Source organism: Peromyscus maniculatus, chromosome 4, assembly GCF_049852395.1.
Source record: "Peromyscus maniculatus bairdii isolate BWxNUB_F1_BW_parent chromosome 4, HU_Pman_BW_mat_3.1, whole genome shotgun sequence".
Taxonomy (NCBI): Eukaryota; Metazoa; Chordata; class Mammalia; order Rodentia; family Cricetidae; genus Peromyscus; species Peromyscus maniculatus.
Window position 1 is genome coordinate 143,402,189 of NC_134855.1, and position 23,677 is coordinate 143,425,865.

Consider the following 23,677-nt stretch of genomic DNA (forward strand, 5'->3'; position numbering starts at 1 on the left):
TAGCAATTTGTACTGAAAAGAAAAATAAGAAGGAGACAAGGAATCTATTTTAGATAAATGGTCATAGAAGACATGTAAAGGGCCGGGCGGTGGTAGCGCACGCCTTTAATCCCAGCACTCAGGAGGCAGAGCCAGGCGGATCTCTGTGAGTTTGAGGCCAGCCTGGGCTACCAAGTGAGTCCCAGGAAAGGTGCAAAGCTACACAGAGAAATCCTGTCTCGAAAAACCACACACACACAAAAAAAGACATGTAAAGGTGACTGGATCACACAGTTGAATGTGGAAGAGAAATAAGGTTTCCAAATGGAAAAAGTAGAGCAGATGACTATAGCTCATAGTATAAACAGAAAGAAATTCATGATATATTAAAGAACATCTGTGAACAGTAAAACTTTACAACAACTGTTTAAACATACACTAATTTTAAAATATATCTAGGTAAAATGAAACTTCTTAAAGAACACAAAAGTTATACTGTATAAGAAAATTTAGAACAATCTGATGTCACAAAAAACTACAGTTGCTAAGAATGGTTGCCAAGCTACGAGCACAAGCCATGAGCTGGGGTAAAATAATTACAAAGTACCAACTATACACCAAGAAAGTCAGTCTCCAAATACAAAGAAATTCTGCCAATCAGTAAAAGGTTACTCAGATGACCTTTCTGCAGTAAACATACAAATAAGCAAGATTAAAACGAGGGCTAAGAGCCCAGCAGTGCACACCTGGCATGCACAAGGCTGGAGGTTGCAGCCGCTGCGCTTCCAAAACCAAAACTGGGACATACCAAGCAACAAACGGCTATAAAACGTCTTTAACACTTGTTTTTATACACGGTATAGCTTTCCCCCCAAATCAGTTCTGCACATGAGTTGTTTTGTTTTGAAATCTTATTCCATTATTTAGCTGGGACCGCTTAAACTGATGCCATTTTAAAAGCTGTGTGTGGCACTGTGCTGCAGAATGACAGAGTTTACTAGAAATCTGAGAGGAAAAGACGCTGTGCTGAGGTGCTCCGGTTGACTCAGACTTCAACTCTGCCAAGTGTCCTATCTCCTAACTAAATGAAACAACGGCAATGCCCTAGTGTTGCTGTGGTAACTCAAAATAGACTCAAAATAAAGGTGAGGATGGAGAGATGGCCGAACAGTTAACAGCACTGGTTGCTCTTCCAGAGGACGGAGGTTCAATCATAGTAACTACAGTTCCAAGAGATTCAATAACCTTTTCTGATCCCTACAGGCACTAGACACATGTGTGCACAGACATGCATACACATACAAAAACACCCAAACACATAAAATAAAATATACATATATACTTAAAGATAAATACATAATAGCCTTGATCCAAAAAGAAAGGGTATGGTAAACATGAATGGGAACACAATTTCAATTCATAGCTTAATACAGAGCTCCCTCTGCTGGCACAGAGGAAGTACAACAATCCCAATACTGGCAATTCACACAGGAATTTGACCTTCACTTTTGCCATCAAGAGAATTTCTTCTAGAACCCTCGCTCAAAAAATAACAGAAGAGACCGGGTGGTGATGGTGTACGCCTTTAATCGCAGCACTTGGGAGGCAGAGGCAGGCGGATCTCTGTGAGTTCAAGGCCAGCCTGGTCTACAGAGCGAGATTCAGGACAGGCACCAAAACTACACAGAGAAACCCTATCTCGAAAAAACCAAAAACCAAAACAAAACAAAACAGAAGTCTGCCCTGCACATATTCTACAGACTAACAAGAATTGCCAATACGTTTTCAGACAAGTACAATTAGCTAATGTTCTCTCTCTTCAGATTTTAGCTAAGGGCTGGGACTGTACTTAATGTTTTTGTATATACAGTATTCTATCTATAAATACCATGTTTGGGAAAATTACTGAATATAGTTTATTATTTTTTTGGGCCTGGTTCCTAGTAGTGGAATTTACTGGGTCAAAGGTTTGACTTTTTCTTTTAAGATTTAGTTTTAATTATGTGTACATAGCAAGAGGTCTGTTTATGTGTGAGTACAGGTATCTGCAAAGTCTAAAACGAATACTGATCCCATGAAGCACTACTTACAAGTGGTTGTGAACCACCTGATATGGGTGCTGGGAACTGAACTCGGGTCCTCTGGAAGAACAGCAAATGCTCTTAACTGCGGGGCAATCTCTCCAGCCCCAAATCTGAACTTTTTAAATGCCTGATACACAAGGCATTCCAGAAGTGTTTTCAATTTATGAATCTACCAATAGCATTACCACTCCTTCATAGTCTCAGAGATAATGAATCTGAGCCCCCAACCGGACAAAAGGAACTATGTTGCCGTTGAAGACAAGAGGCTAGTGGTTACCTTGCAAACCATGACCTGAAAGGTGAAGAGTAGAGGAGACGTTGAGAACACTGCCTGCAAATGTCCCTCCCTCTCAGCCACAAGAAGCTACCCTGAGTTCCTCACCTCCCCAAGCTCCTGGTGAGGCTCCGTGGGAAGGGCTCCCTCTGCCGGAGTACCTCCAGTTACTGCCCGCTGCCAAGCCGGCAGCCTTTCTCCCATGAAGAGCCCCAGTGGACGTTAAATACCCTTCTACTACACTTTGACAACGCCCTTGGCTTACCCTGATATTAGAACTCATTTCATTCACTGAACTGGATGGCATCTGGGATCAACTAAGAGATACAACAATGAGGAGTCAGTCTGTGAGGGCATTTGTGAAAAGGACTGACTGAAAAGAAGTCTCTCCCTGAGAGGGGACAGCAACACCTGACAGCTCAGATCCAGAGAGGTCTGAGGCAAAAAAACAGTCTTGCTGTCTGGGTTTCTTACTAGTACACCTGTCCCTGCTGCTGCTGCTGCTGCTGCTGCTGCTGCTGCTGCTGCTGCTGCTGCTGCAGCCACTCTCCCTGCCATCCCGCACACCCGTCCCTGCTGCTGCGGCTGCGGCCACTCTCCCTGCCATTCCGCACACCCGTCCCTGCTGCTGCGGCTGCGGCCACTCTCCCTGCCATTCCGCACACCCGTCCCTGCTGCTGCGGCTGCGGCTGCGGCCACTCTCCCTGCCATCCCGCACACCCGTCCCTCCTGCTGCTGCTGCTGCTGCTGCTGCTGCCACTCTCCCTGCCATCCCGCACACCCGTCCCTCCTGCTGCTGCTGCTGCTGCTGCTGCTGCCACTCTCCCTGCCATCCCGCACACCCGTCCCTGCTGCTGCTGCTGCGGCTGCGGCCACTCTCCCTGCCATCCCGCACACCCGTCCCTGCTGCTGCGGCTGCGGCTGCGGCCACTCTCCCTGCCATCCCACACACCCATCCCTGCTGCTACAGCTGCGGCCACTCTCCCTGCCATTCCCTACTGGCATTGGACTCCAGTTTCTTGGGTTTTTCAACATGGACTAAAGACCAGCGACTCTCCAGGAACCTTCCAGGCCCTCGGGACCAGACTGGGACTGCTGAGACATCCAGCTTTGTGGACTGAGCAGTTATCTGGTCCTTAGCTCTCCAGTCTGCAGCCAGCCACTGTTGGACTATCCAGATCCTACATGTAAGCCATTCCAGTCTGACCCCTTTGCTTAGGTTTAAAGCCCAGGTCTGTTTCATAATCTTTTTCTTCTTCCTTTTAATTGTGCACCCTCCCTAGAGATCAAACCATGAGAGGGCTTCACATGGCACCAGTCAAGTGTTCTACTAGCCAACAGGCTTTCTCTGTCTGTAAAGGAACAGACATACAATACTTTAGGCCCGGAAGGCAACAGTCTTTCACAGGTTCTCAACTCAGCCTTTTCAGTACAGAGGCACCAGCAGCAACAAAGGAATGGCTGTGGCTGGTCTCCAGCTGAGCCTTACCGCCAAAAGTGGGCGGCAGACCAGACTCACCTGGCCTGGTTTGCTGATCCCCAGACTACAAGGAAGACTTAACTATTCTAAGTGGAGGCTGAGGACAGAGCTCAGCAGAAGACTAGCACATGTGCAGCCGAGAGTTTGATCCCTTGCATAGGGGTAGAAAGTTAAAGGAGACAAAAGAAGATGACCAGCGAGACCCAGGTCTTTAAACCGATGCAAAGTTCAGGTTAAACTGAACCTATACACCTCAGTTATCATTCTGTACTCTCAAGTTATTCCCTCTGTGAGCTGGCCTATAACTCAGGTACTCGGGGTAGAGCGCAGGACTCTGAAGTCAAGAGCCGAACCCAGGAATAAGGTCAATCACAGGAAGATCGATCCTAGCTACTTGGGAGGCTGAGGCAAGAGAAGCACTTTGAGGCAGGCAAGCACTAGAAATAGTTTAGTAACCGGGACTCCATCTTGTTTCACTTGGCAACCTGGGAAGGTCCTTGACCTGCACTAACTATTCACACACACCGCTCTCTGCAAAATGCACCTAGCAACCTGTTGGCAACTCAGGACCCCATCTGACCAGGGTACACACACACCCTACTCTGAACAATGGAATAGGTTTCTCCTTCCCTTAACAACCATCAAACCGACAAGCACTATGCAATCATATTCTTCTCGTGTCCAAGCACAAGACAAGAAAGGCAAATCTGGCCTGAACTAGTTTTAGAGTCATGTACAACCAAGCCCACGTGTGTCCTCAAGTGAACTTCTAGGGAGGCAGGACTCCCCTATAACTTAGCTGCATTACAGAAAGAGGCATGCACAGCAGTGGGGAAATGATCACATAAACTAATCTATTAATTAAAATAACAGAACCACCCAGACTACTTCCCTAGAAACAGTCCCTCCTTCCTCTCGGCTCCCACAGAAAGAAGCCTCGGGCAGCAGCTGCCTTCCTGCGGCCTGCCGCTCTCCCGCAGTGTATTCTCGCCTGTGCTTTGCCTAAACAGTGGCCTCTGCAGTCTCTGTGGGCTTTTATTTTATTTCTGAATCCAATAACAACAACCTGAAGCACTAGGCCAGACTCTGACCACAGACACCAGCTTGAACCCAGAAGTTGGAAAGAGGCCTGGGCAACACACTAAGACCCTGTTTCAAAAGACGGAAGCCGTGGTGGGGTGGGGCTCGTTGGCAGGGTGCTTACCCAGCAGGTGTGAGGCTCGGGGGTCCCCACAAAGAACGTGAAGGGAGAAACAGGCAGGGTAGATGGGGAAGAAAAGGAGAGAGAAGCAAAGCAGCAGCAGGGCAGAAGAAAGGAGGAAGAGAGGGAGAGAAAAGAAAGGATACTTCTGAGGAGACTTGACAGAATTTTTTAAACTGCTCAATTATCTTTGTCTGAGTTAAACAGACACTATCAAGCCAGACGGTGGTGGCACACATCTTTAATCCTAGCATTCAGGAGGCAGAGGCAGGTGGATCTCTGTAAGTTCAAGGCCAGTCTGGTCTCTAGAGTAAGTTCCAGGACAGCCAGGACTGTTTCAAAGAGAAAACCCTATCTCAAAAAACAAACAAACAAACAAAAAAAAAAAAAAAAAAAAAAAAATTCACAGCATTTCAAATTTCATTCCTAATTGAGATGAATTATGTATCGAAACAATGCATCTGCCCTCCTCCAAGGGAACTCTTCAGTGACTCCATTCATGAAAGGAGAGCCACTGGGGTTCAAAAGCAGCCCCCTTCCCACAGCCCCCTTCCCACACAGCCCTCCAACAACCTCCTCCTGAGCGTCTCTCTTCCTGGCAGGCACTTAGCTCTGGCAACAGAACAACAGGCCCGAGACTAAGACAGCACAGACCAGGAGAACCCATCTCCGGATCAGTCAGTGTGACAGAGCCTCACTTTTCATAGTTCCTTCCTCTTCCTCGTCCTCCGTGTTGATCACCATGGTGCCCAGCTGTGACGGCAATGTGTCACTGTGCTCAATCATAGTATTGGCTCCATCACTCATTGTACTGGCTACTCGCACGGTGCCCATCTCATCACCAGCGGCTCGAACCATTGTGCCAGAATCCATCTCATCCTCCTCCTGCAAATCAACAAATTTGTTCAAAAGATTGTTAACTTTCTGAATTACTGTTGCTCATCTTGGTGCAAGCATTCCTGGATTTGTATCAGGGACTATGGGGGTCCAGCCCCTCGATAGTCCCGTCCCAGGGTCCGGGTAGAATCTACAACTAGCTGATAATTAATCTTTGATGAAAAGAAATGAATCTGTGCACACGAAACTCCTTAGTCTATATATTTTATAATTCTGTGTCAGTTACAAGCTTATATTCTGCTCTCATATTTAGCTCATTTCTTGCCTGATTTCTTTCTACACTTATCTGCAGTCCCCTCTAGGTTCTACCTTAATTCCTTCATCTAGTTCTGCCCCTTCTAGGTTCTCATCCATCTAGTTCTTTCCCATATCATCACCTCTCCCATCTCCTTCTCTCTCATCTCGTTCTTCCTCATCTTGTTCTTCCCCATCTGGCTCTTCCTCATCTTCCATCTCATTCCTCTAATACTCTCTTCTAGCCCTTCAATCTAGTTCTTCCCCATCTCAGTTTGTTCCTCTCAAGTTCTTGCCCATCTAGTTCTTCCATTCTCTTTTCTCTTCTCTGTTCTCCATGTGCCCTGGAAGTCCTGGTGTGTATATATACACTTACAAGCAGTATTCCCTTAGTAGTGCAAAGCCAGGCTTCCAGGGTCAAACAGAGGGGTGATAAGAATCACAAAGAGGAACAATAACCATTAATTATCATTTGCAACCCTAAAGGGAAGTGACTAATGGGGAAATGAATTAACTAAAGGCCAAATTCAAGTAATATCTAAGAAGAGGGTTCTTATGTGCTCAACTATAATCTTGAACGTGATTGGTAGAAAATGTTAAGAATCTATAAGTTGCTAGGTCAATGGGAGAAAATAAAACTGCCTTCTTTTTTCCTGTGGCTCCTATCTGTCCAAGCTATCTGCCGTTTTTTCTGCAGGGTGGGGGAAAGTGTGCTTGGTCGCTAGGCAACCTGTGTACAGCTAGATGCCTCTGGTGATAGTTAAAGGAAGATCTGGAACTAGAGGTAAGGTTTGGGTAAAGAGGAAGTTAAGCTTAATTGGCACATCCGCCAGGCCTTCTCAAACAGGTAGCCTGGATGCTTAAGTCTGTTCTTAGAGGGCACAGAGGTATCTCCTCCATCTGGGGATGGACCTGGCCAGATGTTGCCAATGATGATAATTACAGGGAGGCTTGAAGTGGGGTTCTGGCTGAGCATAGCTGTCAGCGCAGAAGGTTATCTAAATATTCCTAGAAGCGGCTAGGTAAGGAGTTAGCGGTCTATAAAGTTAGTAAGGCTGTAAGAAAGGAGGGTCCGAGCTAAATTGTGTAAAGCTATTACTTAACGTCCACCTGACCTATGTAGTGTCTCCTTGTGGAATTTATCTTAAATCAGGAGACTTGCATGTGGACTGTTATTACTGCTAGTCCTTGAAAGTGGCCAAGGGAGATACCTGATTCCAAAGAAAGCCTTTCCTGAAGCTGTTCTCCAAATACCTGGAATGTGTATGTCCAGAGAGTGATCAGTCCACTGTTAGCCCTTCTTAGGGAAAAGTCAATTGGGAAAACTATGAAGGCACACATGATTTTCATAATAGAATACAGCTGATATATAACAAGCCAAGTAACACCAAAAACTCCTTGGAATTTGGCTTCCTCCTGAGGAATTCCCTGATCTCTCCGGAGGAATTCCCTGATCCCTCCAGGCAATGACTTTGACATAACCAGCTGAGTTCTTATGATATATTTCTTCGGCCCACAGCAGATTTGACACTTCTCCAGGTTGTATACATACCGTGGAAGCTGAAAAGTACACATTTAACAGGAGATGATCATAAAGTCACCCTTGTGACTAGTGCATGTCTAACCTAAAGGACTTTCCTCTTCTTCCTTCTCATCTAACTTACAGCACAGACCTAAAGAGCTGACACGTACCCTTCAAATCTCTAAAGCTGTGAGTGACTCCAGAATACAGTATGAAAATTTTAAAAGAGCTTGGTAAACCAAGTCTCCAAACTGGGGGATATGTCTCCCTGCCCCTCTCTCTCAAAGATAAACTGGATAAAAGATATGGGGGGAAAATAGTAAAATGTAGGTGTTCTGAGAAACACTGAGTAACAGGCAAACAGACCCACCAAGTGTCCAGCGACACTGAATGAGATTGGGACAAAGTGCTGTTAGAGTCTCGAGCTCCAGGCTTCCCCACAGCAGCTACTTGTCTCCCTTCTGCGGCAATCACGACCTAACAAGCAATTACTCCTGAAGCCACTCACTGAGTTTTCATCATCGTCCTGGTCCACCTCCCGCTGCTGGGCTTCCTGGCGCTTCAGTTTCACGTCCATGGCTTCGTTAATTAGGTCTCGCAGTATCGACACTCCTTTGGCACTCTTGACAAATGGATGCTTGCGTAAATGCAGAACAAAGGACACAGTTTTACTTTATTTATTTATTTATTTATTTATTTATTTATTTATTTATTTATTTATTTATTTATTTATTTATTTATTGGTTTTTCGAGGCAGGGTTTCTCTGGGTAGCTTTGCACCTTTCCTGGAACTCGCTTTGGAGACCAGGCTGGCCTCGAACTCACAGAGATCCTCCTGGCTCTGCCTCCCGAGTGCTGGGATTAAAGGCGTGCGCCACCACCGCCCGGCTCACAGTTTTACTTTCAAACAGTGCATGGCACACAGCAGAAATCTGGCAATATTTGTCATATAAATCAGTGGATCTAATTTCTCTCTTCACACCTGGAGCAACTAGGCCACAGTCACTTGACGACTCTAAGGAGAGAGACAACCGTTTGGACCTGTGCCGTTCCTCTCTACCTCACCTGGAGGTTCTTTTTGTCTTTATTTCATCCACTACATCAGTCCCTATATCTAATTCAGGTTGCAGGCCCGGGGCAGGCACCTTTACCCTCCGAGACACCTTACCAGCCCCATCTTCTGTGTTTGCTGCTTTTGTGGAGCAACAAGGAGCCCCAGCAGTTAGAGCTACATGTAGAAATTCTTTGCATGAGTTATGTACACACACTTACTCTGGCAGTACCCACGTTCCCTCCCGGTTCTCCATCACCAACAGGGCAAAGGTCTCCAAGCCTTTCTTAGGTACTCCAGAGACTGAAAGGATGCTTCAGCATATGGTGGGACTGCAGAACAGAAAGCTCTTCCACAAGCCTGTCATCATCACTCCATCCAGGAAGATTGGACAACATACTTAGAAGAGCTAGGTCACTAGCAAGGATACCATGTCACCTTGTTCTCTATACTTGCAAAATATGCAAGATCATTTCCTTCCACTCTTCCCAGATGCACGCACATCTGGCCTGCTATGACTTGACATCAGTCTTGAGCCATTACCCAGCCACTGCTCTTCCTGGTGGGAGAAATTTGGTTCTGAGCTTCTTACTGCTCTTAAATAGCTGGGCAGTGGTGGCGCACACTTTTAGTCCCAGCACTTGGGAGGCAGAGCCAGGCAGCTCTCCATGAGTTCGAGGCCAGCCTGGTCTATAAAGCGAGATCCAGGTCAGGCACCAAAAACTACACAGAGAAACCCTGTCTCAAAACAAAACAAAAAAAACCTAAACTCATTCGTAATGTACTTCCTTCCATTACCAATATGTTCTTCAAGTTAAGTTTTTTGTTTTTGTTGTTGTTGTTTTGAGACAGGGTTTCTCTTCGTAACAACCCTGGCTGTCCTGGAACTCGCTTTGTAGACCAGGCAAGCCTCAAACTCACAGAGATCCACCTGCCTCTGCCTCACAAGTGCTGGGATTAAAGGTGTGCATCACCACCATCTGGCAAGTTAAGTATTTTCTATGCCCTTCCATCTCAATAGTTTTAAATCTCCCTCGCAGTATGGAATATCTTATACCTCATTCCTACTTCCAAGCAAGTGACGCAGCCATGTGTGCATGGCATGGAGAGGTGACGCGTACCTGTAGGAGCTGAGTGGCTGTGGCTCTCTGCTCAGGGCTTTTGACCAGACACTGCTTCACAAAATCCATGAAGTTGTCTGACCACAGCTCGGGCTTACGGAATGTGGGAGGAGGGTTTGTAGGAATCATGAATATTGCCTAGTTAGAAAAAAAAAAAAATAGGTAAAATGAAAATGGCACTCCAATCTAAACAACTACATTTATTTGGTGAAAAGCTTTTCCACTTATCCACGCACAGTGTCCACGTGGAGTCCAGAAACCAGACTCTGATACTGTTCTCCTTCCCTTTCCCTTGCTCACATGCAGTCCTGCTCTAAACCTAACAATGTCGAACAACACCAAACAAACAAACCTTTCCCTTGTGTGTCTGCGTGGTAGTATTATGCATGTTCATGCAGGTGTGGACGCGAGTACATGTACACATGTGCATGCATACATGCAGACCAAGGCTCAACCTCAAGCGTCACTCCTGAGCGGGACTGGAGCTCAGTGGCAGGGCAGCTGCCCCACATAAATGAGACCTTCAGCTCAATCCCCACTACTAATAAAGTAACAAGAGTGTGGCTCCTCAGGAACCATCCGTCTTGTTTTTGAGTCTCACAACGATTAGGTTAGGCAGGCTGACCAGCCAGGAGCCCTAGGAATCTACCTGACTTTCTCTTGCAGTGCTGAGATTATAAACACACATCATCACACCTAGCTTTTTATGTAGATGCTAGAGAATGAACTCAGGTCCTCAGGCTTGCAAGGCAAACACTTACCAAGTGAGCCGCCTCTTTAGCCTCAAACAAATTTGGGACAAGGGGCAACCATACCACGTGGGTTTCAATGTGGAAAGACACCTATCTGTACCCTGAAGACAACTTCAGACCCATAGTTGTTAAACTCCCCTCCTTCAAAGCCACCAATGAATGTCAGCAATGACTCTAAGATCATCAACTAGAAGTCCTGAAAGTCACAGGGAGCTCTCAGCTTGGCCACCCCAAATTATTTTCGTTAATCTTCATGTCTTAATCATGTGTGAAGGTGTGAGTATGGGGCATAGGGTGAGGAGAAAGAGAGTGTATGTGTGTGGTACCAGGGACTGAATGCAGAGTTTATGGATGACAAACAGGATGTCTGCCACTCAGCTATTCTTCCAGTCCCTCAAATCCTCACTGTGCAGAAAAGAAAAGCTAAAAATCAAGCACTAAAACAGAGCACAATGAAATTCTACTTTACAAAGGTCGAGGTTATTACGAAGGGCTGGAGAGATTGCTCAGTAGTTAGTATTACATACTGCTCTTACAGAGGGCCCGAGTTCAGTTCCCAACACCCATGTCAGGCAGTTCACAACCACTTCCTATTCCAGCTTCAGGGAATCTGACATCCTCTTCTGGCCTCCAAGGGCAGCACACAATGAAAATAATAAATCTTTCTCTAAAAAGACTACTAATTGTTGAATTTTAAATGATGGAAACCTCTACTTTATGCAAAATAAAACCCTTTACATTAGACAGTTAAGTTGTATTCTTTACCTAAAAGTATAACATGTAAACCCTCCACTCTTCGCCTCTTCAGCCCCACAAAAAATAAATAAATAAATAAAATAAAAAAAGAAAGAAAGAAAGAAAGAAAGGGATTTGTCTTTAGGCATATGAATACTTTTTAAAAATTCAAGGCCAGCCTGGTCTACAGTGTGAGCTCCAGGACAGGATCCAGAGCTACAGAGAAACCCTGTCTTGAAAAACAAAACAAAACAAAAATGCTCATCTTTTTTTAAGATTTATTTATTTATTATGTAATTACGTACACAGTGTTCTGTCTACATGTATCCCTGCAGGCCAGAAGAGGGCACCATATCTCATTACAGATGGCTGTGAGCCACCATGTGGATACTGGGAATTGAACTCAGGCCCTCTGGAAGAGCAATCAGGGCTCCTACCTCTGAGCCACCTCTCCAGCCCCCAGTTCAAGTCTTTTAGTGAAAGAATAAGTTAAAGACAAAGAACTAGTGGGGGGTGGGGCTTGGGAAGGCTGTGCAGCCTCTGGGAAAGAGAGGGGTGGGGATTGGAGGGAGGTGGGGAGGTGCAGGGGAGTCCTTTCAACAGAGCTGTGTGTTCTTTGAATGAGAAAAGCCTGGGAACTCCTTAAGAGTATGAGTATTGAAAGAGGTGTGGGAGGTGCAGCCTGTGAGCCATAATGCTGTAAGAGGACATAGGATGCAGGCTGAAGAAAACACAGCCACCAGAAGTCTGAGGATTCACAAAGCAAAACACCTACAGAGATCAAGCATGAAAAAGACAACCTGTGAAGCAAAAGCACACTGAAGAAGACACTGTAGTAGGTACTATCTGACACCCGGTGACCCAAAGGGGAGTCACAAAAAATGATTACATGGAAAGCCAATGTTTACAAAGCTAAAAATGTAGTTGCAAAGTGTATATAATGTATACAATATGTAAGTTGATCTACACACTTCTATAGCCTATGTCCTTCAAGGAGACTATCAAGACACATACTCTAGAATTCAAAATAGACTGTATTCAAACTAATGTCAGGGAAGAATATCACCTACAGAAGCATTTATCATTATATAAAAATTAGCTCATTTCCTGTTTGGAATATAACCAAGGAAGTTGCCAACTAACTTCCTACTGATAACCAGTAACCAACCATCCAACTGGCTGTCTCCTTACCCGCATTGGATGGATATCGGCATATGGGGGTTTTCCTTCAGCCATTTCTATGGCGGTTATTCCCAGAGACCAGATGTCGGCCACGCAGTTGTACCCAATTTCCTGAATAACTTCAGGAGCCATCCAAAATGGTGTTCCTATCACTGTATTCCTCTTTGCCATGGTATCCTAAAATGGAAAAGGGAGACCAACACAAAGCATGAAAACTACTGAGAAAAAAAAGTTTGAACATTAAAAAATGCTTTGTTTATGCTCAGTAGTACAAGAGCGGCACAAATGTTATGAGAGCAACCAATTACTGTTTGCTTAGATTTAACTAGGGCTCACTCCATGAGATGGAACCCATACCCAAGTGAGGCCAAGAACCTAAGACTAGATAGCCATCAGCTCTCCGGGAAAGTTACTTCTTTTATTCTGCTAAATGGACACAGCAATAAAACAAGTCCTAATGACCTATTGCTCCACCCATAAATCAATGCATCACTCAACCATCACCAGAGAGGCTTCTGCAATCAACAGAGACCACCACAACTGGACAACACGCAAAAAGTTGGGACAATGTCCCACCCCTAGTCAAGAAGCTATTGGCATTTAAAAGCTGCTAGGAGAAGGCAAATCAATTTTCTTCAATGGAGTGACACTGAGTATATCATCCATACTTCAGGGCAGGCCTCATGCTCAGGACTAGCCAGCCAATGTATATTGGACTCCATGTTTTCTAATGGTTTTGCTTCCTTGGTTGTTTTCTTTTCTTTTTAAGACAGAGGGAAAAAAAGAAGTTGGGTGGGTAGGAAGGTGGAAGAGGACCTGGAATTGGGGAAGGGGAAGAATATGATTAAAATATATTGTATAAAAGTCTGAAGGAGGGGTTGGGGATTTAGCTCATGATAGAGCGCTTGCCTAGCAAGCACAAGGCCCTGGGTTCAGTCCTCAGCTCTGGGGGAAAAAAAAGGCTGAAGGATCGGGGGAGGGGGGGGGGATCTGTGGGTGGTATGTACAGTGAGTAGAAAATTTCTTAATAATGAAAAATGAAAAAAGTCTGAAAAATCAAATAAAAACATTGAAAAAAGAAAAAGAATACCTTGTACTTGAAACATACCTAAAACAATACTCGAGACATAATGAGACAAGTCACTAAAGAAATTCAAATGGTCAAGAACCATAGGATTCTCAATCAATTATTAAAATACAAAATTATTAAAATTAAAAAAAATTTAAATCAATACTGACAAAAACATAGGAAGTCAGCAACTGAAACACAAGGTTACTGGACCATGAGATGGTACAACCTCACAGACAAACTGGCAATATTTAGTAAACTTTTAAATATCCATATTTTTCTATTCAAGTATCTTTCTAGAAATTTGCCATGCACAGAAGTACCCCAAACAGAGGCAGATTGTAGAGTGCTTGCAATAGGGAAGAAGGACCAATTAAAATGACTATCAGCCTGTAATTCCAGCTACCCAGGAGGGCCACCGAGCAAAGGGATCCAGACTGGCAGGCAGCACTGAGAGCCCATCTCAATAAATATATTTTAATCACCACAAAGGTACCTAACACTCATAACCTGAGTCCTTGGCGAACTGAGGTAAGAAGATCACTGACAGAATTCAAGGCCAACCTGGACTACACGTGAGCTCCAGAATGGCAGGGGCTCTAGAATGAAACCCAGTCTCAAAAACATAAGTAAGGCCAACCACAGTATCACAAGTCTTTAATCCTAGCACCCAACAGGCAGAGGCAAATGGATCTTTGTGCATGCGTTCAAGGTCATCTTGGTCTACATAGCAAGTTCCAGGAAAGCAGGGCTACCTAATGAGACCCTGCCTCAAAAGGAAAAATAAATATTACAATAGATACTCATATACTGAAATGCTACATTAAAAGTTCTCTAAGAGGCAGACATGGTGAACGCTCACCTATAATCCAAGTGCAGGAGAGAGAAACAGGAGGAGCTTAAGTTTGAGGCCAGCCAGGGCTATACAGCAAGCCCCTATTTCAAACAGAAATAGGTATGGAAAATGTGTAAGATATTGCAACACCAAAAAACAGTTTACAAAATGATGAACAACACAGCTTTATTTCTCTGAAAACAAAATAATAATCACAACAATGCAACAACCAGTAAAAAGAACCGCCCCTGTGTAGCAGAATAGCAGCCTAGAGCGATGAGCACTACTAACAGTCACATCTAGAAGGCAGAATTACTCATTTGTCTTCTGTCTTGCAGATTTATGTAACACTCCCTTGGTTTATATGTGCAATTAGAAAAATCATTTTAAAGCTTAGATATAAGAAATGGTACCAAGTTCGACCTGTGGTTTGATGAAGGATCTGCGGCTACAGCACACACTACACTAATAAGCACGTGCGCTCCCCCAGAGCGGCGTGGTCCTACTGAGAGCCTTGCTGTAACTGACTCAGCACAGAGAGAGGACTTCCAAACACAGGCAAGGATGCAAAAGAGCCTCCCTGTCCCACATGTCTGAAGTGCGTTTGACTTCAGTCGGGAGCAATGACAGGCAGCACTTCTGAACTGACCTCACACTGTCCATCATATATAAAAAAAAACAAAGGGGGGCTCTCCGTGGCTCCTCTTCTAGAGGACCTGGGTTCAATTCCCAGCACTCATATGTCAGTTCATAACTGTCGAGTTCCAGAGGATCCGACACTATCACACAGACATACATGTAGGCGAAACACCAATGTACATGAAATAAAAATATTAAAAAAAAAAAAAGAAAAAAAAAACCAACAAAGGAAATAACTTGGGCTTAATCATTTCCTCAGCTCTGAAACCTCAAACTTGCCAGGATGTTTTCAAATGGTGATACCCAAAGTTGTTTTCACTAGATTATTTCAACCAGAAATGGATACTCACAGAATGGAAAATGTTTTGAAAATTAAGGAACCAGTATATCCTAAACTCCAATTAGATCTAAGTTACAGAATTACTAAGTATAAGAGAGCAACAGAGAGTGTTAAATCCAGAGAGAAACTGTGGCACATAAACTAAACGTGCACACACTCAAAAGCCAGTCAGATCCATATGCCACACACAACTTAAAATGCTTTCAAACTAGCATGAAAAGGACAAAATATCCCCAAACTACAAAGCACTGGCCAAGTGTGGTGGTACATGACTTTAACCTCAGCATTTGGGGTAGAGGTGGGCAGATCTCTTTGACTTCAAGGCCAACCTGGTCTATATCAAAGTTCTAGATCAGCCAGTACTACATAATGATACCCATAAATAAAAGCACTGAAAACTAGGTAGCCATCCGTAAAACTCTAAACTTAAATTCCTACCTTACACTTTCACTAAAATAAGTTCAAATAAGTTAATCTTCAAATAAAAAACAAACCTAGTGGAATCCTGAAAGTACAGATGAGCTGCTACATGATTCTGGAACAGAACACCAAAGACAAAAATCCAGAAAATAAGGGGCAGGTTCAGTGGTTCAGAGCACTCCCCAGTCTTCTGGAGGACCTGAACTTGGTTCCCAGAACCCATGTGGGACCCATCTGAACCATCTCTCGTGAACAACAAATGCATTCTTTTCGATGGGTGTTAGTTCACACTTGTAATCCAAGCACTCTCAAGAGATTGAGGCAGGAAGACTGAGAAATTTCAGGACCAGGCTACAGTGAATTCTAGGCCAACCTCAGCTACAGGATGAGACTGTGCCTAAAAAGGAGGGAAAGAAGCCTGGAATGATTTTGCACACACTGGGAAGGCAGAGGGAAGCAGGGGTGTATGTGAGTTTGAGGCCAGCCTGTTTTACACAGCAAGCTCCAGGCCAGCCAGGACTACACAGTAAGACCACATCTTAAAAATAAAAAATAAAATAAAACATGTAAAGGACATTATCCTAAAGACAAAAATCGAAGAAATGCTTAAAAATGCAAGCATCCTGATGTTTGCCCAGAAGGATCTTGGGATGGTGGGGCCTTGGAAAACAACATCGGCGAGCATCCAGTGTGCACAAGGGCAGGGGGGTTCAGAGAACCGCGGCACACGGCACACTCACACATGAGAGCCCATCGAGAGCCAGGCATGTGCTGCTGCTAACCCGAGAGCTGAGGCAGGGGGTGGACTTGAAGGCCAGCCTGGGCTACAGAAGACTGTTTCCAAAACAGAAAAAGAAACTAATTACACATTTCTGCTAAAGATGACAGACTGAACGAATACATTTTCTTTTCACTTCTTCCCAAAACCATCTGAAAATGCAAAGCAAAGCCACAAAATTCTAAGCTGGGAAGCAGATGGCTGGCTGAACAGTAACTAACTGAACAGACAATCAAATGGACTCTTGAGTCAGTCACTGGGAAAACTGAGAACAACCTAGTTCCAGCACAGACCCTTCCAAAGGGCTTACAAACTGTTGGCATTGAGAATGATAAAAGTGGATCTCACAACAACACTGGATTGAAGAACTCTGAAGGATTTAGAAAGCCAGGCATCTTGGCTCAGGCATCTAATCCCAGCATTCAGGAGGCTGAAGCAAGGGAACCAAGAGGTCCAAGCCAGACAAGGCTGTACTGCAAAGCCCTTTCACAAAAAGAAGTCAACATATACAAAAGAAGGACAGCCAGAGGGGGGGCTCGGCAACTAAGAATGCTTCCTACTCTGTCAAGAGGACCTCAGTTTGGATCCCAGCACCCACGTCAGACAGCTCACAACTGCCTGTAACTCCAACTCCACATCGTTCCTACACCTCTGACCTCCCTCCCAAGGGCACCCACACTCACGCCCATGTACCCATACAGAATATATGCATACACATAAACAAAAATAAGAAAAATAAGGCAGCTGTGGTGGCACATGCCTTTAGTCCTAGCACTTGGAAGGCAGAGACAGGCAAATATCTCAGAGTTCATGGTCAGCCTGGTCTACATAGCAAGCTCCAGGCAAACCTTGCTACATGGTAAGACTCTGACTCAAAAATAAAAAATAAAAAAATAATAAAACATTTCAAATAAACTATATAAAATAAAATGAAGCAGCTCTCACATGAAGGAAAAGGGCTTCCTTTGCTTGATCTGCATTAGACTGGACACTCACTCCCTAGAGAGAGAAACTGAGGACCCCTGATAGTGAAGTTGGGGGAGCACTGTGAATCAAGAACAATGTTACTAAATTCGAAGTTACCCTCACCATCACCACCACTTCCCCAAAAACAGCCAGCCGGGCTGCAGCATTTGGTAGGAGGCCAGTCAGAGAGACCGCAACTTAGTAGTACTGGAAGCCCAGATGGTTCATTATAGACTATGGTTGCATATTTGAGTCAAACAAACAAACAAACAACAACAAAAAAAAACAAACCAACTTTTTGTTTTTGTTTTCTTTAGCAAAACACTACATGTTCACTGTAGAAGTTTGAGAATTTGGGGGAGGGGGGGGCGGGGGAGGGGGGGGGATGAGCAATAGGAGCTGGAGACAGTAAAGTGCCTGAGGACCTGAGTTCTAACGCAATGAAAGCTAGGCTTGCTAGACCATCTGTAATCCCTGTGCTTCTACTGGAAGCTGGGAGGTGGAGATGAGAATTTCTGATGTATACACCATGAATAACAAACATCCCTGTCTCAAACATTAAACCAGGTAGAAGGCAAGGACTCACAACCTATAATCACACACATGAACTTTTGAGTACACAGACACAATTTTAAAAAAAGAAAACTAGCAATAAACAAGCTCAGTAACATTGTAGAACACAATATATAAATATCAACCATATTCATGTATAATAACAATAAATAATTTGAAATCAAAGTGTTCTACTTAAAATAGCATCAAAAAGAACAAACCACTAAAAAATGAACTAACCAAATTAATGCGAAATGCTTACTATACAAATGACAATATTGATGAAAAATGCAAGATATAAGTAGATGCAAAAGCATCTTGGGTCTGTGAATTACATGGCTTAATACGAAGATGGTAGTAATTTTAAAACTGACTTATGAGTCAATGCAGTGTCTATCAAAATCCCAATGATTTCTTTGCAAAAATAACCCACTAATCTAAAACTCAGAGAGAAATGCAGGATCCCAGAGGAATCAAAACAGTTTTGAAAGAGGACAAAGTTGAAGGTCTCATGTTAACCAAAGCTGTAAAAGCCAAGACAGTGAAGTACAGACACAATGACCTAAATACAGGCCAACCAAATACAACCAAAGTCCCAGAAATAAACCCACACTTGATTTTCAGCAAGAACCAATACGTAAGTCAACAAAAGAAACGCTAAAGGTCTATCGACAAGTAACTGAAATAAATGGTCCATGACCATTTATCAATACACAAAAGAATGTATCTGGATACCTATCTCATGGCATGAAAATTAACTCATCTCAAAGCAAATGTTAGAGCTAAAACCACTAAACACATAGAAGGTCATGGCTTCTTAGCTATAGCACCAGAAGCATAAGCAACAAAAGAAACTGGACATGTTAGACAGGCATGGTGGCATATGCCTTTAGTCCCAGTACTTGGGAAGTAGAGACAGACAGGTCTCTATCTAAAGGCCAGCCTAGTCTACATAGAGAGTTCTAGATCAGCCAGGCCTACATAGTGAAACCTGGTCTAAAAAAAAAAAATGGTTTGTAGCTGGGAAATGACAAGAGGGGTGGGGAGACGGGAGGGGTGGGGAGAAGGGAGGAGAGGGGAGGGGTGGGGAGAGGGAGGAGGAGGGGAGGGGTGGGGAGAGGAGGTGGGAGAGAGAGGGGAGGGGTGGGGAGAGGGGGTGGGAGAGAGAGGGGAGAGGTAAGGAGGCAGGAGGGGTGGGGGGAAGGGGGAGAAGGGAGGGGTGGAGAGGTGGGAGGGGTGGGGAAACAGGAGGGGTGGGGAGAGGGGAGGAGTGAGGAGAGGGGGGTGGGGGTGGAGGAGGGGAGGGGGGAAAGGGAGGGGTGAGGAGGCGGGAGAGGTGGGGGGTGGGGAGGCGGGAGGGGTGGGGGTGAAGCACACAAACTCACCAAGAAAACCCTTGGTGTAATATTGTTGGAGACTCGTGTTTTCTATGTAGAACTGTTTCCATTTTTCTACATAGACTCTTAACTTAGTCGGTTATTTTACAAAGCCAGATCCTTCTAGTCCTCCTGTTTTGAACAGCTTCCTTTTTCGCTGGCAAGCACAAGCGAGAACAGAGGGAAATTAGGAGCCCACACTGAAGCAGGCCGGAGCGCTTCCAGTGCGCTGACTGAACTGCTTGGAGGCCGGATGGGAGCCTCTGCCTTGCTGAAGGAAAGCAGCCTGCTCCAATCTGTCTTCCTTTTACGTCCCTGATGTATTAGAATTAAATCAATACTCCTGTCTTATGTTAGTTTCCATTTTTATAGACATTAAATCATGAACTTGAACCCCAGAAAAGATCTAAAACTCCTACTACCTATTTGGTAATCTTGTAAATTCTACAAATGTGTATTACATAATTAAATTAAGTAATGTATATATATATACATATATATATATATATATATATATATATATATATTTTTTTTTTTTTTTTTAAATAAGTAGGGGCCGGGATGACACCTCAGTTGGTAAGGTATTTGCCATGTAAGTATGAGAACCTGAGTGCAGCTCTCCAGCTCCACACAAGAAGCCAGATGCTACAGCACACACCGTAATCCCAACTGGAGAGGCACAGAGAGGCAGGCAGATTCCCGGAGCACTGGCCAGCCAGCCTGTCTGAATCAATGACTCCAGGTCAGTGAAGGACAATTTCTCAGAAAGTAAGGTGGAGAGCAATCAAGGAAGACAGCCAACATGGACTCTGGCTTCCATATGAAACAAATATGCACACACGTGCCCACAGGCATACACACGAATATCTCTCTCTCTCTCTCTCTCTCTCTCTCTCACACACACACACACACACACACACACACACACACACACACAAGGAAAATGAGGAAAATGAATCACATGAATCACTCAATGACCTTCTGGGAACACAGCTAAAGTACTGGTACCAGTAACCTTTTCTTTTCTACTTACTGTAAGTTGACCTGCGACTCCAAAATCTGCAAGCTTTGCATGCCCTTCTGTATTGAGCAAAATATTTCCTGCCTTGATATCTCGGTGTATTTTTCTCATAAAATGAAGGTATTCCAGTCCTTTAAGAGTTGATTGTAATATTGTAGCTATTTCCTCTTCTGTTAACTGAAAAACAAAAAACAGTAAGAAGTTCCAACCCTGTTTACATCACATATCAGAAAAGGGGAAAGTTACCTCCAAACTCACGCACGACTGTTTTGGCCATGCCGTTTCCTGAAAGCTCTGGTCCCTCTCGCTCCTTCTGCCTGCCTGTTCCCTCTACCTCAAAAGCTCTCTCTCCTCTTTATCCACACGTCTGTACTTAGGCTTTCTTTACTGACTGCCCAAATGCCACTCATCAGAACAGCAGAGGCCTTTCCTCCTCCATGCCTGGCCATTCTGTTCCCTTATCTTACCTTGTCAGCACAGAGACAACCTGATTTACTATACAGTCGTCCTTATTACAGGTACACATTAAAAAATGTTTCATTGCTTACTTTTGTATACCAAGCATCAAGAGTGGGAACTGAAATAGTTCTAGAACAATGTGGATCACGACCCCTTTGGAATCACAGATCACGTATCTACATTACGATTCGTAACAGTAGCAAAATTACAGTTACGAGGTAGCAACAGAGTAATTTTATGGTTGGGAGTGACCCCAACATGAGGAACTGTATTAAGGGGTCGTGGCATTAGGAAGGTTGAGAACCACTGGGCTAGAATGACTAAGTGCTGGAGATAGACACAGGGCTTCTGATCAGACCATATGCCATCTCTGCAGATCACACCCAAATCCTAAACAAAATCCATCCAACTCTCTCTCAACTCCTGGCATGGCAAACAACCCACATTCAGGAGTAAGCTGTGGACAAAAAGATCCAGGATTAGCAAGACCCGGCTTGTACTTCTGGCACTACCTTCTTTTACTTTTATTCTAAGATTTAAATTTGCATAATGAGAACTAATAAAGAAGGAAAGAATCAACACAAGAACAATGAAACTCAGTGGAAATAGTTTAACATGTAGAAATGCACAAAAACAGGAGGCCCCGCAGCAGCAGCAGCAGCAGCAGCAGCAGGGTCATCATCAGAAGAGCAGACGCACCTGCAAGTGAACTTGACAGCAATTCCTAAAAGAACATGATCAGGATTTAAAACTTCTCACAGGTGGTCAGACCTTAATTATGACCTTTTTAGTTTTTAAATACAGCTAGCATCTACTTAGATTTAATTATACAGTAACTTTCTGCTTAAAATAAACTTTTTCCCTCTTGTGGGCCCTTTCTAGTTCTCCTACCCCACGTGGATAGCAGTTATGCACATGAGCAGCTAAGATCCACATCAGAACAGACCCACCCCACGTGGATAGCAGTTATCCACATGAGCAGCTAAGATCCACATCAGAACAGACCCACCCCACGTGGATAGCAGTTATCCACATGAGCAGCTGAGATCTACATCAGACAGACCCATGTCAGAGAGAGCACGTGGTGTCTGTCACCCTCAGCCTGGACAACCTCACTTAACCCAGTATCATCATTCTACCACCATCATTTTTTTGAGACAGGTTCTATCATGATAAAAATTTAAAGTTTTTACATCTTTCTGTGGTCATACTTCTTCAAACTTAAACAGTAATTCTAGTCCCCTGTGGCTGGAGGCTGTCACATTAAATAGTTTTCAGTTAACACAGTTAATAATTAAGTGCATAGACTAAGAAACTAGTATTAGGATATCAGTAGGTACAGAATCACTAACAGAGTTAATTCTGGAGTGCTGAGGGGCCAGAAACAAATTGCTGCTGCACACAAAGCCTGGGGCTTCAATTTTAAATCAACAAAGTAGTCAAGGTTTCAACTTCTCTTAAATTATTTATTTCATTTTTTGAGATTATAATATAATTATATTATCTCCTCCCTCCCCTCCCTTTCCTCCCTCCAAGGCCTCCTAGTCTTTGCTCTCTGTCAAATTCATGGCCTCTTTTTTCATTGTTGTTACATTCATATATGTTTGTGTGTATGCATATATATAAATATATATAAACATATATATATATATATTCCTAATACATAAATATAACCTCCTCCATCTGTACAATGTTACTTGTATACATGTTTTCAGGACTGACCATTTGGTACCAGAAATGTATATTATGTCACAGCACTACTCTTGGCTAAAGAACTTACTAATAAAGAAAATATACAAAGTCTCAATAATGTAAATTAAGAAAAGGAAACAATGATATGATACAAAAATGTATAACTTGAGTTTCTTTTCTTTTTTTCTTTTTTTTTTTGGAGACAGGGTTTCTCTGTGTAGTTTTGGTGCCTATCCTGGATCTCACTCTGTAGATCAGGCTGGCCTCAAACTCACAGAGATCCACCTGACTCTGGCTCCCAAGTGCCGGCATTAAAGGCGTGTGCCACCGCCACCTGGCATAACTTGTTTTCAAAACAGTCCCATCTTATAACTTATATAATACTTCATGATTTACAGTATACTTTTGCATACTTAAGTTAATTTTTACAACATTGCAAATACTTAATGTGGGGATGCATACTCCCATCCTTACAATCAAAACCAAAACCACCTAAGAGCTAAAATTTCCCTTTTCAACAATCTACACAGAAACTAGAGTTGTTTTTCAAATTGCATGTCAGATGACTCACTCACTTTCTTAGAATCTAGCCGTGTTCCTTCTGTACCTGGAATACAACTCAGCCACAGCACGATGACCTAACAAGACCCAACATCATCATGCCTGCCCACCTGTCCTGAGGTCCCCTTTGTCTAATCCCCTGTCTCAGTGGCTGTACTTCTAACACACTGCAGTCTCCGAGTCTTCACACTGGCTGGTTCCTCCCCACAGTGGCCCTTCAGACTTTGCTCCTGCTGCTCTGCCAACCACCATTCTTTACCACTTTCCTATCACCATCCTTATTAATTTTCTCCAGAGTATTTCTCATTACCCGGCATTTTCTTTCCAGCTGCTACCTGTTTGCTTTGATTTCCCTACAAAAAGGTGGCTGCCATAGAGCACACACCATACGCTGTGGTCTCTTCTACTGGATCCCCAATGCCTACAGCAGTACTCTGCACCCTACAACCTCAGGCAT

The 23,677-nt window shown here is 43.9% G+C and overlaps 1 protein-coding gene and 1 long non-coding RNA gene across 3 annotated transcripts in view; one reads left to right on the plus strand and one right to left on the minus strand.

Annotated features, from left to right (window-relative positions):
* The window catches only part of LOC143273077 (uncharacterized), a 69,561-nt gene extending 49,723 nt beyond the window's left edge, over nucleotides 1–19,838 (plus strand). For both annotated transcript variants that reach the window (XR_013050951.1, XR_013050949.1), the window contains one exon: nucleotides 19,633–19,838. This is a non-coding gene — a long non-coding RNA (uncharacterized LOC143273077). The remainder of the gene's footprint in view (nucleotides 1–19,632) is intronic.
* The window catches only part of Stk4 (serine/threonine kinase 4), a 97,218-nt gene that overhangs the window by 58,144 nt on the left and 15,397 nt on the right, over nucleotides 1–23,677 (minus strand). The window contains exons 5-9 of the mRNA XM_042276772.2: nucleotides 20,521–20,685; nucleotides 12,522–12,689; nucleotides 9,844–9,981; nucleotides 8,180–8,308; nucleotides 5,717–5,903 (exon numbers count right to left, since the gene is read on the minus strand). Coding sequence (XP_042132706.2) covers nucleotides 5,717–5,903; nucleotides 8,180–8,308; nucleotides 9,844–9,981; nucleotides 12,522–12,689; nucleotides 20,521–20,685 — 787 coding nt within the window. The remainder of the gene's footprint in view (nucleotides 1–5,716; nucleotides 5,904–8,179; nucleotides 8,309–9,843; nucleotides 9,982–12,521; nucleotides 12,690–20,520; nucleotides 20,686–23,677) is intronic.